The following is a 15681-nucleotide window of genomic DNA, read 5'->3' as shown; positions in this document are numbered from 1 at the left end:
GAGAAGTTAACGTATGCAGAGATATTGAGACACTGATGCTCTCAGCTGTCTGGAGACTTCAGGGCCTGGGGTGCCCAATCTAGGGCAAGCACCCGTGGCTATCTTCTTACTCAAGGATTCTAAACAAATATTTACACATGTGTCATCATGTGCAAACGGTTTGTAAGCACTGTCCAAAGGAATGTGCTTTTAAATTTATTTTATCCTTGTAGTATAGTTTGAAGTCTGATAATGTGATGATGTCTCCAGATTTGTTCTTTTTGCTCAAGATTGCTTTGGCTATACGGGCTCTTTCCTGGTTCCAAACAAAGGATAGAATTACTTTTTCTAGATCTGTGAAATATGATGTTGATATTTTGATGAGGATTGCATTGAATCTGTATATCAGTTTGGGTGGTATGGGCATGTTGACAATGTTGATTCTACCAATTCATGAGCATGATATACTTTTAAGTTTGTTTAAGTCATTTGCAATTTCTTTCCTCAGTGTTTCATAGTTCTCTTTGTAGAGAACTTTCACTTTCCTGACTAAGCATATTTCTAAGAATTTTACTTTATTTGTAGCTATTGTGAATGGTATTGAGTCTTTGATTTGACCCTCAGCTTGAGTTGTTGGTATAGAGAAATGCTACTGATTTCTATACACTGATTTTGTAACCTGTGTCTTTGCTGAATTTATCAATTCTAGGATTCTCTTGGTGGAGTCTTTTGGGTTTTCTAGATATAAGATTATATCATTAGCAAAAGGCAATAGTTTGACCTCCTCTTTTCCACTTTGGATACCCTTAAATTCTTTCTCTTGCCTGATTGCTCTGGCTAGGACTTCCAGCACTATGTTGAATAGAAGTGGTGACAGTGGGCACCCTTGTCTTATTCCAGTCCTTAGTGGGAATGCTTTCAACATTTTCCCATTTGGTAAGATGTTGGCTGTGGGTTTTCCACATATGGCTTTTGAAATTTTGAGATATCTTCCTTCTATGCCTAATTTTTTGAGTTTTTTTTAATCATGGAAAGGTGCTGAATGCTGTTGAATGCTTTTTATGCATCTATTGAGATGATGGTAAGGTCTTTGTTTTTGCTTCTGTTTATGTGGTGAATCACATTTATTGATTTACATATGTTGAACCAGCACTGGGATGATGCCCACTTGGTTGTTGTGGATTTTTTTTTAATGTATTGCTGAATTTGGTTTAATAGTATTTTATTGAGGATGTTTACATCTATATTCATAAAGGATATTGCTCTGTAGTTTTCTTTTTTGTTATGTCCTTTTCTGGCTTTGCTATCAAGGCAATACTGGCTTGATAGAAAGAGTTGGGGAGGATTCCCTCCTTCTTGATGTAATGGAGTAATTTCTGCAATATGGGTACCAACTGTTCTTTGTAGGTCTGGTAAAATTTGGCTGTAAATCTCTCTGGTCCTGGGCTTTGTTTTGTTGGAAGATTTTTTTTTATTACTGTTTCAATCTTGCTGCTCATTATTGGTCTGTTCAGGAGATGTATTTCTTCTTGATTGAATCTTGGGAGATTGTGTGTTTCCAGGAATTTGTCCATTTCCTTCACATTTCTGAGTTTATGTGCATAAAGATATTCATAGTATTTACAGATGATATTTTGTATTTTTGTGGTATCAGTTGTGATATCTCACTTTTCATTTCTGATTGAGCCTAATTGGGTCCTGTCTCTTCTATTCCTTAATAATCTAGCAAGAGGTCTATCAATTTTGTTTATCTTTTCAAAGAACAAACTTTTTGTTTCAATGATCCTTTATATTGTTTTTATGTCTTCTATTTTGTTTAGTTCTGCTCTGACCTTAGATATTTATTTTCTTCTGCTGGCTTTGGGTTTGGTTTGCTCTTCCTTTTCTGGTTCCTTGAGATATGTCATTAGATTATTAATTCATGATCTTTCTGTCTTTTTGATGTAGGCATTTAAGGATATGAATATTCCCCTTAGGACTGCTTTTGCTGAATGCCATAGATTTTGATGACTTGTGTTCCTTTTGTTTTTCGGTTCAAGGGATTTTTTGTGGGATCTGTGACTGGCTCTAGGCCCTAAGGTGGAGCACTCAAATACCGCAGGTGGTGGGTCCTAGAACTTCCAGGTGAGTCTTTATTCTCCATCACAGGAGGGGTGTGTGGGGGAGTGAGACTCAGCAGGGCTGGGTTGGGTAAGCCTACCCTCAGGCTCCTCAAAAGCTGTAAGGTAGCTGTCTTAGTAGGGGTCAAAGCTCCACTCCCAGGTTTCTGGGGAGAACCACCATGGAGGGGCTGAGGTGGACCAACCCAGCCAGAACATCTGCTTGTAGGTGAGGGGCCATCTGAGATTCACAATCTGGCTGCTGGGAGCAGGTTTTGCTCTTCTTTCCACTCCCTTGCTCTGCGGTCTCTCTTGGTGTCTGCCTGCAGGCAGGTTTGAGCTCCTCCACTGTGGTGATGCAGGCTGGGAAATTCCCTGTCCAGGATCCCACCCTAGACTAAGAGCATGGCTTTTCTGTGGGGGGCAGGGTGCTCCATGAGTGCACTGTAGCTCCACACTGCAGTCTCTTTTCAGTTCTGCCCAAGCAGGCTCCCTCACCTCCCAAGATTAGGTCACAAATCTCCCCTCCATGCCCCCGAGCAACATGCTCGAGTCCTGGGGTATAGGATCTGGCCTGAGTCCCTGAGTCCCTGAAGATCAATCCCTAACTGTGCCCTGGTGAAGCGTGCTGGTCCTGAGTTGCCTACAGGGTGCTCAAGCAGGTTTTACATCCCTCCACTTCGATATATGCCCTGCTCTGATGGACCAGCCAGGCAAGCAGCTCTGGGAAAGGCCTGTGAGCAGGGAGCTCACAGTCTGAGCATCCTTTAGTCCACCACAGGTCTGTAAGAGGAAATGTTTGAGCCCCCCTCTCTCTGTGGAAGTCTCGATATGGTGGATGCACCAACAGAGGAGAAGCAGTCACTTTTGAGAGCCCTGGCTCAATCTTCTCTCTCGACAACTGCAGGCGGGGGAGGGGAAGGGGAGGCAAAGAGTCTGGATGGAGGAAAGCTAGCACTCTGGTTGTCTCTGTCACTCTCTCCAGAAGCCAGCCTGCCCAGAATGTCCAGGCTCTGGGGTCACACAGGTCCCCCAGAGGACCCATGGGCCCCTGTGACTCCTGCAGTCTGGGCTGGAGTTGGGAAACGTTTGTGTGGGAATGAGCAAGACAGAAACTGAGGGGCTGAGGCCCCCTGAGGAGGACGAAGGAGCACGGTGGATTTAGAAGCAATATGGTGCCTGATGTCTTGGTTCAGATCTGTGGTGACAGGCAGGGACCCCAAGGGGGCTGGCAGCCTGGCGCTTTGTCCTCATGAAGCTCCTAGTTCACTGGCGCCAGAGGCTTTTGGGCTCTTGAGAGTAGAAAGGCTCCCCAGCAGCTCCGGAGCCTGCTGACTGCCAGAGATGGGAGGGAGGGAGAAACAAACCACTCCACCTACCCTTTTCGCTGGACTACAGACCTCTTAGGGGTTGATCTCTGCCAATGTCTTACTCCTTCTTGTTCTGCTCCACAACTTCACCCCATGGAATCTCTGGCAGGTTCTGGCACTTTTCCCTCAGAATTACCCCCGATTTGTTTGATTGTTTTCTTTTTCATATAAAACTTTTCCTTCTTTCTGTGATGATCTGGCAGCTGACGTCTCTGGTCAGCCATCTTGTCTCTGCCCCTCCTGAACTCAAGAAACTTTTATCTTTCAATGAAAAGAATCAATTGCTGACCTGGGCCAGATATTCTTTAATGTCTTGAAGCACTCTAAGAGTCTACAATTTTTTTTAAATGTGGAAAGTCTAGTTACTAGCTTAATTAATGTTTAATTGCTGACTTAAACATTTTAGAATAGCTTAAAATCTAGCATACACGTACACACACACACACACACACACACACACACGCACGCACACGCACATACCACACATACTCATGCAGGAGTAGAAGTCCTAAGATTTTGTGTAATTTTGCACACCTAACTTCATGTTGATTTAACCTATGGCATAGCAAACTTTCTAAGAATTCTGTAGCCTTTCATTTTCAACTCTGGGATATAAATACTTTTCCATTGTTTCATAGGGAAACTGTGTAATGCCTATTTAAAACACACTGAACTGAGAGAGAAACAATGACACAAACTGGAAATAAAATTACTGTGTGGAAGAAAAAAATTGGCATCAAAACCCCAGTGATTTAGTCTCCATTTCTCAGAAGGTTTAATTAAATGTTAAGATAAAAATATTCCTTTTAATGATTTTTCTGGCTGACTGCCTGAGTTCTGGTGTATTAGCTTCCTTTGACACGAAGGAGAAATGGTTTTCAAAGTATGAAGAATTACGTTTCATTATTCTGTAATTCTGTTTCGATAGAAAGCATTTTTATATTATACTATTGACACCTACTAAAATTTGGAAATCTTATAACTGATTATTAGAAATGTATTGTAAAATAATGGAATCTTTTAGCCATTGGAACAAAACAATTCTCCATGATAAAGGAGAATTCACCAGATCACAGGCATAGCTGGTTGGAAGTGTTGGGAAGGAAACAGTGACGGCCCCAAAATTCATTCTCCCCTTTCCTGCAGAGGGAGTGGGAGAGAATGCCTCCAGCTGAAGAAGAAGGTGACATTGTTACAGGTGATGATGAACATACTAATAACTAGCCCCCACATAAACTAAGTGTACTTTTCTGGCAGGACAATCCTTATCTATGGAGTGATTTTTGCAATATATACTTGGTCTGACTAAGCTTACTTCTAGTAAATAAATATGAACTGCACTGATTTATGGAGTATTCATCACTGACAAATGTCACATAAGGATGCAACTGAGTATACAATGGAGATGTTTCATGAACAAAAGGGCTCCTTTCTTTGAAATAAATGTCCTCATATACGTAATTTAGAGACTTTGTATGTTAACTGGGCCAAAGTGCATCCTAAGAAATGAACTACATAGCCTCAGTACAATCTCAGATACCTCACTGTTTTCTTTGTGCCTCTAAATTGCTTGTACCCTGGAAGCTACACTGTATCTCAATGTGGTCACAAGGATATAAGCACAAAGGACATTTCAGAGCTTGGGGAAAGATTGGGATTGGTAAAGAAGTATCAAGCTACACTTGTCTACTTCTGTCCTATCACACAGATGTCAGCTGGCTGAAAAATTCTTTGAAAGCTTATCAGAGCTTTTTCCACATGAGTATGATAACTGAGTTTGAGTCTTAAGCAAAAAATGCAAGAGTGACAAAAATACTCAGGAAATGTAAATATAGTATAATTTATGAATGACCAGCAATGGTTTAAACAGAATCAAGTTAGACATATAAATAGAAGACAGCTGATTAATTGCTGTTTAATTGCTATTTAGAGTCAGTATAATGCTGTCATAGTTACAAGATCAGTGAAGGGAATGTAATTTTAATGTGAGAAGAAGCAAAATACAAGAAGAAACACACATGCAGAAAATTATTGGATTATTGATTTTGGATTATTTAGTGTTGGCATGTGAAGTGCAGGCAGTGCAGAATTTGCCACTAGACAAAAGGACAGTGGATTCAATGGCCATGTATCATGAACATTGGTGTATGCCTCTGGTCTTTGGCAATTAAAAAAAAAGCCACAATTTTCTTTTCTCAGACTCTTCTCTTTGGGGGAAAAAGCTACTGGAAACAACTACTTTTTAAGATGTATGCAGATGAGCACATAATTTGCTGAGGGGTGAGCCTGGCAAGATACAGGAAAGACGGATACTATTAGGGCTGGTGGGGAACATGGTGTCTACGCCAGACTACTGAGCTGAGAGGGTTTCTTAGATGAAGAACTGCAGGCAAAGAGAGGAGGCCCCAAGGCTAGTGATAGGAAGCAGGGATGGCTAGTCTTTCATTAAATACCCAAAGATAGAAAGGAGAATTTTGAATGCCAGATTAGATATTCTTAAAATTTGAGACCCCTTCCATTTCTGGGTAGAAATATTTAATACATAATTTAAATAAAGTTTGGAGTAATGACAATAAGAATTCAGCAAAACAGATCATTTGTTTAGTTCCAGCAGTGCAGTATTACTCTCAATTCCACAAAATGTGCCAAGCTATTTTAGGTTTTAGAGTCCTACTTTTTGGTTAAAAAAAAAAAAAAAGAAAGAAAAGAAAAGGCATGAGAGACGCAAGATCCTTCCAGGAGTTCTTCACACACAGCAAAAAGGACATTCAAGGAACGGAGCTGCGGAGACTAGAACACAACTAACACTGGAATCTTAAACACCCTATAGCAAAAGTGTTGGAGGCAAAGAGAAGTGGGGCAAAGTCCAGAAGTCCTCAAAAGGCTGACATTTGGAATAACAAGCTGAATCATATTCAAAGTGCAAAATAAGCCATAATTGATAGTTTTAAACAAAATTTCCCACATAGGGTCACCACACTGATATTTTGAAAAGAATGAACTCTCCATAGCCCACGCAGCCCACCTCTCTGTTTGTGTGTGGACCCAGCTGCCTGAACGTCAAAGGAAGACATTCAGCTTCTTGACCTGCTTTTGCTGAAGGCAGAGAAAGTGGGTCTCTGCCAGAAGCTGTCATTATTTGTATTCTGTCCTCAGTGCAACCCTGAAGCCTCCTAGATGTTGATGTGGCTCAGCACATACACAAGTTTCCTTAGGCAGTGAGTGAAATTGCCCCCAGAGAGAATTTTGTGGCTGGCTCTTTAGCTGCAACTAGGCTGCATCCGGACTCATGGCTTCTCCTCCTCTCTGCCTCCCAGTCCACCTTCGCAGTGGTTGGGTAGTACCACTGCTCATGAATATCTTAGTCTAAGTGGTCAGAGTTCATTCTTTGGTTTAACCCTCGGGGTCACAGAGTCCTACTGATCTTGACTTCCAAATGTGTCCCACCAGCTTCCTTTTCCTCCCCTCCTACTGCCCCATCCCGGTTCTACCTCTCTCCCCGCCCTCCCTGTCTGCACCAAGTGCGCCCCTCCTGGCATCCCAGATTCCAGTGTCCCTTTGCTCTAAGGAATTCATTTTAGAGCTACCAGATTAGCTTTCTTTAAATATCACTTTTAGTTAGATAATTGTCTATTTCTTTTCTTTAAAATACCTTTGTTTCTTCAATGCTTCTGATTACCGTTGCAGAATGGTGATAAAACAGGACATCTAGCTATTTAAGAAACATTGGCTCAGCCGTTCTCTGGTATCAGAAGCTGGCCTGAAACCATTAACAGGCAGCGTGATCAGAAGAGAGTGTTTGTAGAGCTGAGAGTGGTTTATACTTCAGGGGAGAAATCCTCATGTCTTCCTTCTACAGAAAGGTAGATACAGCTCAATCATGCTGATATTGTTTTAATTTACTTTATTTATTTTTAAAGTCCTTCCTTCCTTGAAGGAAACCACTTCTACAAAGGAGGAATATTATACCTATTTTCCATCACGTGAATATCTAACTTTCAAATGCAGTGAAATTGCTTCTTAGCTTCTTGGAAGTATTATTGGGGCTCTTGTCCAAGAGCAATACAATTATGACTAATAAAAATGTCTTTAGAGATATGGACCAGATTGTGAAAGAGCCTTCCAATTTGTAAGGCTGTGCCTGCACATGTTAATTAAATTGCTTTTGTTAATTACCTGCCATCAAAAAGATACGGGCTTAGATAAAAGTGTATTTTACACAATAAGATGAAACATCAAGGGACCTTCGTTCTGTCATTCTTCAGGTACGTCTGTGCCACTGTTGACAGCAAATTTAAGTCAGTTGAAAGGGGGCCAGTCATGGCCAAGAATGCTCTTGAAACTTCAAAAAGCTGTTCAGATGTCATATTAAGATCAAACTCTGCCTCTGGGAACCTGAAGTGTTTTCAGTCTGCCGCCTTTGATAAGTCCAAGTTTAAGGCGGATTTAATTAACATGACATAAAAAGAGAAGGATATTTCAGGTGTTCATTTTGCTCCTCACATGAATCTTATTAAGAGGCTTGTTTCCACTTTATCACAGATATCACATCTTCAGTCTGTGAAGTAAAGCATGGACTGAAATTGTCCGGCTGTTGTAGAAATATAACAGTGAATATAATGCTTTCAAAGCAGAGGAAAATCTAAGAGGTATTCAACATAATGAGGGTACATTGCATGCTATGTTAACATCAGTTTTAAAATTCTATTTAAATAAATTTTCCCCTTATTTAAAGATTATTTGGAATCAACTAATATTGATGGAGCATCAACTATGTGCCAAGGGCTTACACAAACCTTTTAGTATGTAAACCACACCAACTCTAAGGAATGAGTCAGAGAGGTTGCATCACTGGTGTAAGATCACACAGTAAGAAGAGACTCCTGGGATCTAATTCAGGTCTTTGGATTTCAAGTCCAGGTTTGGTACACATCCTACTGCCTCCCTAGAGATGAACAGTTTTTGATTTATTATAAAGAGACCATGAAGACCTTTCACTAAGTGGTTAGCAAATATAAAAGAATAACATTTATTAGCTTATTTCGTAGAAAATCCTTATGATTCTGTTTAACAATGGTTGTATTTGTCTTACAGGAAGGAGTGGTTGTATGAGAAGGGGCCATCAGGCAATGTCTGTGTGAGATACGATTCGAGGGATATAAGGGGAGAACTCTAGGGCCGCTCCCGCATCAGCAACTTTTCCCCATTTTTTTTCATGTAATATGTTATAATTTAATCATTTAAAATGTATTATTTTGGAGAATCACGTTGCATACATTAAAACTGCCCCTGGGTCTCAGGGTTCATTAAATTAGGGTGACATAGAGGTTAGCTGACTTTCCAACTTGGTTGGATTAATAGTGTTCACTTGGAGCTTATAATAAGTAGAACTCTGAGGTCATGTCCAGGTTCAATAGTCTCAGTTATCAGTGTCAGTCAAGGCAAAGGGTAATAGCAGCAGTAGCAAACAGGTTTTATTTGTCACCACTATGTTAAGCTATGCAATCATAAATACCTCAGTGTGAATTTATCTGATAACTTTCCTAGCTCTTAAAAGACAGGGAGAAGGGAGAGAAAGGATAATTCTGAAGCTGGAGCTAGGATGACCACATAACTTATTCTGCGTATCAAAAGTTTTGAGAGCAAAAAGGGGTCTATTCACAAAAACCAGGACAATGTGTGCAAACTGCCTCTGTGTGGTATGGTCATCTGAGCTCTGGGGAAAGGCAGTCTCTGACTACCAGAAACATACTGATGAGCTCCTCTTTCAAATAAGTGCACTGATGTCTTCCTGATAATATGGCTTTTTCACAGCCATGGCTTCTGGTGACCATGTTTTCCCAATGACAAAGAGGAACTGAAGCAATTGTGTTTGGGAAGGATTCTCAAAACCCCTGGAGATTCACTATGAAACGCATGAAATAAATTCAGTCAATTTTCCTTTTTTTCAGAGATTGATTATCCAAGGAAGGCATTACCTTCTGGACCCTTGTTTTATCTCTTCTGCTGGTTAATTTAGCAATATGTCAGTTCTAATAAAACGGGTTGATGGGGAAAAGATGAAGCTATTCCGTGAAATGAGTTTGGGGAATTGTCAATAGATTTCAATTACCCATGTTACTATCAGTGAAGGTTGATTGACTGAAGAGTGGTGATTCATTGGGACAGCCTTGCTACTTCCAAGATATAACTGTCCTTATTCTTTTTTCCTCTTTTGTACAGAACGTACATTATATGTGCATTTATGAACATATAGATCCTCTCCCTCCTAGTCCCATTACCTGTGATTAACAGTATTGAAGAAAATTGATCAATGATCATTGAAATTAGCTTGCAGTATTATTTAATAATAAAATAATTAATAAAGACATGAAATAATTCGATATTCAGTGTCTTTTCCCCCGTAGTTTCCTTCAAAACATTCATTGTCTTTTTATTGAGGACCTTGGTTCTGGATACGAAGAAGAAAACATTAGTGAGCTACTCTTCTGAAGGGAGGGCAAACCATTACTGCCCTCACGGTGTGTGACATGTAGCACACTCAGCAACTAAATAGGCTTTTAAATGCAATTATTAGGTAAGCTTGAGAGAATATTTGAAATGAAAGAAATGTGCTATGAATATTTAAAAACATATTACCTATACAGAAAGTTGTTAGTTCCTTCTGCATTAACTTGCAACAGCCCTTCCTAAATTTGGTTGAATATTCTCTTTACATATTCAAATCTAGATCATCCTTCAGAATGTAAATTAAGATCTACTTCTCTACTGAATTTATTGCTGTGTATTGCTGGTCCAAGGTCTTTCTTGGCTCTTAGCTTTTAAAGCCTATAATACTTATTGTCACCTACTTTATATACCTCCAAAATATAGTGGTTTCAGTTCCAGACCAGCACAATACAGCAAATATCACAATAACACAAGACACACATAATTTTTGGTTTCCCAATGCATATAAAAGTTATGTTTACATCATATTGTAGTCTATTAAGGGTTCAATAACACTATGTCTAAAATAACAATGTGCATACCTTAATTAAAAATACTTTATTACTAAAAATGCTAATGATCATCTAAGCCTTCATGGAGTCCTGATCTTTTTGCTGTGGAGGGTCTTGCCTTGATTTTTATGGCTGCTGACTGATCAGGGTGGTGGTTGCTGGAGGTTAGGTGACTATAGTCATTTCTTAAAATAAAACAACAAAAATGTTTGGCACATTAACTGACTCTTCCTTACATGAAAAATTGTAGCATGTGATGTTGTTTGATAGCATTTTACCTATAGCAGAACTTCTTTCAAAATTGGAGTCAATCTTCTCAGACCTTGCTGCTGATATATCAACTAAGTTGATGTAATATTCTAAATTCTTTGTTGTTGTTTCAACAATATTGACAACAGTTTTACCATGAGTAGATTCTATCTCAAAAAAAAAAACAAAGCACTTTCTTTGTTCATCCGTAGGAAACAATAGATGCTCATCCATTTAAGTTTCATTCTGAGACTGCAGCAACTCAGTCACATCTTCAGGCTCCACTTCTAATTCTACTTCTCTTGCTATTTCCACCACATCTGCAGTTACTTCCTCCACTGAAGTCTAGAACCCCTCAAAGTCATCCATAAGGGTTGGAAGCAACTTCTTCCAAATTTCTGTTAATGTTAATATTTTGACCTCCTCACATGAATCATGAATGTTCTCCTCACCATGGTATTCCTTTCCAGAAGTTTTCCAATTTACTTTGCCCAGATCCATCAGAAGAATCACTATCCATAGCAGCTACAGCCTTACAAAACATATTTATTACATAATAAGATTTGAAAGTTGAAATTATCCCTTAATGCATGGGCTGCATACTGATGTTGTGTTAGGCATGAAAACATTAATCTCCTTGTACATCTACATCAGAGCTTCTGGGTAACCCAACGCATTGTCAAATGAGCAATGATATTTTGAAAGAAATTTATTTTTCTGAGAAGTAGATCTCAAGAGCGGGCTTAAAATATTCAGTAAACCATGATGCTGTAAACAGATAAGCTGTAAGCTTTTGGTTCCATTTATAGAACATAGATAGAATAAAGTTAGTATAATTTTTAAGGGGTCTAGGATTTTTGGAATGGTAAATAAGCATTGGCTTCCACCAAAAGTCAGCAGCTGAATTAGCCCTTAACAAAAGAGTCAGCCTGTCGTTTCAGGCTTTGAAGCCAGGCGTTGACTTCTCCTCTCTAGCTCTGAAAATCCTAGATGGCATCTCCTTCCAATAGAAGTCTGTTTTATGTACATTAAAAATCTGTTGTTTAGCATAGCCACCTTCATCAATGTCCTTAGCTAGATTCTTCTGGATAACTTGCTGCAGCTTCTCCATCAGCACTTGCTGCTTCACCTTAAATTTTTATGTTACGGATACAGCCTCTTTCCTTCAACCTCATGAGTCAATGTCTTCTAGCTTTAAACATTTTTCTGCAGCTTCCTCACCTCTCCCAACTTTCATAGAATTGAAGAGAGTTAGGACCTTTCTATGGATTAGCTTTTGCTTAAGGGAATGTTGTCACTGGTTTGATCTTCTACCCAGACCACTGAAACTTTCTCCATATCAACAATAAGACTGTCTCACTTTCTCATCATTTGTTTGCTGTTTGGAGCAGCACTTTTAATTTCTTTCAAGAACTTTTCCTCCACATTCACAATCTGACTAACTGTTCAGTGCTAGAGGCCTAGATTTGGCCTGTGTTGGCTTTTGTCATGCCTTCCTCACTAAGCTTAATCATTCTGAGCTTTTTATTTAAAGTGAGAGATGTGTGATTTTTCCTTTCACTTGAATAGTTGTAGGCCTGTGTAAAGTTATTTATTGGCCTAATTTTATTATTGTTGTGTCTTATGGAGTAAGGAGGCTCTGGAAGAGGGAGAGAGCTGGGGAACTGGCCACTAAGTGGAACAGTCAGAATACACACAACATTTATCGATTAAGTTCACCATCTTATATGGGCATGGTTTGTTATGGTCCAAAATAATTCCAACATTAACATCAAAGTTCACTGATTGCAGATCACCATAAAAATATAATAATAGTGAAAAAGTTTGAAATATTGAGAGAATTACTAAAATGTAGCACAGAGTCACTGAATGAGCACGTTCTGTTGGAAAAATGGCACCGATAGACTTGCTCAGCTCAGGCTTGCCTCAAACTTCCATTTGTAAAAAATGCAGAATCTGTGAAGTGCAATGAAGCAAAGTGCACTGAAACACGGTATGTCTGTGGTTATCTTACATAATATTTTGTCTCATGATCACTGTTTTAATTTTTACAAAAGAAACCATTATATTTCCCAAACCATACTGTGCAAGGGTAGGAGCCACTTGTGATCTATCTTTCTCTCTCTCCCCAAGATCTAACAGAGTTTTGAAAGTGTTTAGGTTGAACCATATGAAATTGCCTATATTTGGTCATTTTTGATCAGTAAAAAAGGGCAATTTCATATGATTGAACTTAGTAACAGCTACTCTAGAGATATAATTGTGGAATGAGTGGGACCATATTTAAAACTTTAAAGTCTTACTGATATATATGTTTGTTTATATACACACACATACATGTACATATCTACACACACAGATATATATATATATAGTGATGAAGTTATTCAGAATTGAAGTTATTCAAGAAAAAAGTTTCAGTTTTAATATTTTGAGTGGACATCCAGCCCCAAACAGCTCTTTCAGTTCAGTAGCTTCCAGACATAATTATTTTTCATAAAAGAAATAAATATAACCACCTCTTTTCCAGGGAAATAACTGCAGCTGAGATAAATCATAAATCTTCAACTCTCAATTTAATAAATATTGAATTATTTTTCTGGAACTGTCTACTTAATGATAATATTGTTATGCTGTAGAATATTAGTAATAAAAAAATCTTATTTTCATTGCTTATAATATACCAGGTACTGTTCCAAACATTTTACATCTATTAATTTATTCAGTACTTGCTTCAATCCTGTAGAATAATATTATTATCTTCATTTTTAACATGAGGAAATTGAGACATGAAAAAGTAAAGTCATTTGCTTAAGATTACATAATAAGTAATGGTGGAACTGGGTGTCAAATTCAGGCAGCCTGGCTTCAATCTTGTTCTTAAAAACCACAAAAATTCTAATCAATAAAAATAAACATTTATTTTTTAAATTAGAAAAAATTAAAAATCATTTAGCCTTGTGAAATGCACAGCACCTGGTGAAGACTTTATAATTTGGAGTTAGAGGGTTGAACAGAATATACCTAAGGCTTAGAAACCTGCAGTTTTAGCTCTTTTATAAATAACTCAAAATCATTTTGAATTACAGATCTTCAATTTCCTGCATTAAAAACTGGAATTTATAGCACTGACTTCCCTATAGGAATTTTATGAGAGGCAAAAGAACAATAGATCATATAACACATGCTAAGAACTCTTAATTAGGCTTATTTTTATATTTGATTATGAATGAATATATGCTAATACTGTCATAAAATTAGGTTTAATGTTACTTTTCTGTAATAAATATGTTTTCTAGTTCATTTCTTTGTTAATTTCTTTAATACTCAAAAATTAGGAAGTTATACAGAAGTTACATAAGCAGAGAATGAATAGGCTGCTTAACTGTGTATAGAATTAACTAATATATATTAAGTTTATGTATGCACATGCATGTATATAATGAATATTACATACATATACATAATACATACACATATACAATATGCTTGGTAACAGAATTTGTCTTAATTTACATCTCTAAGATTTTTTATAAATTTTTTTTGCAATAAATGAAAAACAATGTGATTTCTTCTACGTTTGGATGAGAAGAAACACATTCTTCTTTGGAATTCAGTATCAAATAGTGCCAGAAGCATTAGGTGGGAATTAGGATCTTGGGTATTTTGCTTTAAGTCTCTGAGTTTTAGTTGGATTGGCAGGAAAAATGAGGTCATTAGATTAGATGATTTTATGTTGCTCAAATGACAACTATCTGTAAGTATCTTAAAGTAAGATTGTTTATCAGCTCTCAAGTCTAAATTTTAGGAAATACAATTGTCTTTCTCCTAATAAAATAAGCCAAACATATCCTTTGCTTTAGGAAAATATCAAAAGCAGAACAGCCATAAAATTTTCTTAGATACAGACATAGGAGCTTAATATAATAATTTGAGTCATTCAAAACCTGTGAAGGTTTTTTTTCGGGAGGAGATCCTAGAAGCTGTTATCTATGGCTAAGTTTGGGAAGACGCACTGGAGAGGAGCTTGGGTTGAGGTGGTACGGCAACGGAGGCTTATAATTTCAAGTTGTACCTTTCTGAACTGCTTGAGTTTTCCAGTCATTTCCATGAATTGCGTTTTTAGTGTCATCAGGGTTTATTTGGGAAAGCAAAATGTGGACCATTTTGTTGTTTTTATTGTTGTTTCTACTTTAGGAAAAAGTCCTTGAAAGGTCAAACTAGTGCTCAAGTTCAACTGGAGAGGAAAATATGGTGTAAGGCGACGTTACCTTCTTACATGCGGTGATAGAGCCACCCAGGCTGCTTCCCGAGCTGCCGTTGCCACTGCCCTGCTGCAGTTCTGAAACTTCATGCATCAGTGGTGACTCCAAGGTGCTATTTGTGCCCCAGAACACAAAAGAGAACACATTCCAGTGAGTCATCTCTATATTTAGAAATGAATGAATGAATCACGACATGGCTTATCAAAAATCATCTTTTCAGATTGCATTAAACACTACAAATCCCTCAGCTGAAATTTGCATTTCTTTGTTGGATACACCTTTGGAACTGGTGGAACAACTACAGACTATCCTCTTGTGAATTTAAAACTGCAACCCAATGCATTCTGCAGTGCCTTGATGGACACAGTTGAATTTGTCTGACTTCTAGCAGTGCTAGCATCTTTTCTTAAGCAAGCAGTTTTAATACTCAAATAAAAGTCTTCTCAATTGCCATGTTAATTCAACTCTGCCAATATTAACACATAATAAAATACTTATTGTATTTTTTGAAATGAGGGTAAAACATAATTTTATTCAGGAGGCAGGATTGTACCATGAAAAATAACGAGCACTTTAGAAAGTGCAGGTCATCCCTTTACCATCTCTGTGGCTGAAGACAGTCCATTAACTTGGCTGTCTCCAAAATTCTAGACTTATACCCACTCCCATCTGTGTCAAATCTTGGTGGGCTTGACTACGTATAGGGCTCTATAAATGT

The 15681-nt window shown here is 38.1% G+C and overlaps 1 protein-coding gene and 1 pseudogene across 1 annotated transcript in view; both read right to left on the bottom strand.

Annotated features, from left to right (window-relative positions):
• The window catches only part of LOC123644096 (SPHK1 interactor, AKAP domain containing), a 97484-nt gene extending 82362 nt beyond the window's left edge, over positions 1-15122 (bottom strand). The window contains exon 1 of the mRNA XM_045560273.1: positions 14970-15122. Within this exon, the coding sequence (XP_045416229.1) occupies positions 14970-15122 (153 nt within the window). The remainder of the gene's footprint in view (positions 1-14969) is intronic.
• On the bottom strand, positions 10511-14864 carry LOC123643763 (annotated as a pseudogene).
• Positions 15123-15681: the final 559 nt, after the last annotated feature.

This window comes from Lemur catta, chromosome 8, assembly GCF_020740605.2.
Source record: "Lemur catta isolate mLemCat1 chromosome 8, mLemCat1.pri, whole genome shotgun sequence".
NCBI classification, from domain to species: domain Eukaryota; kingdom Metazoa; phylum Chordata; class Mammalia; order Primates; family Lemuridae; genus Lemur; species Lemur catta.
Note: the sequence above shows the minus strand (reverse complement) of the source record. Positions and strands in the feature narration are given on the sequence as shown.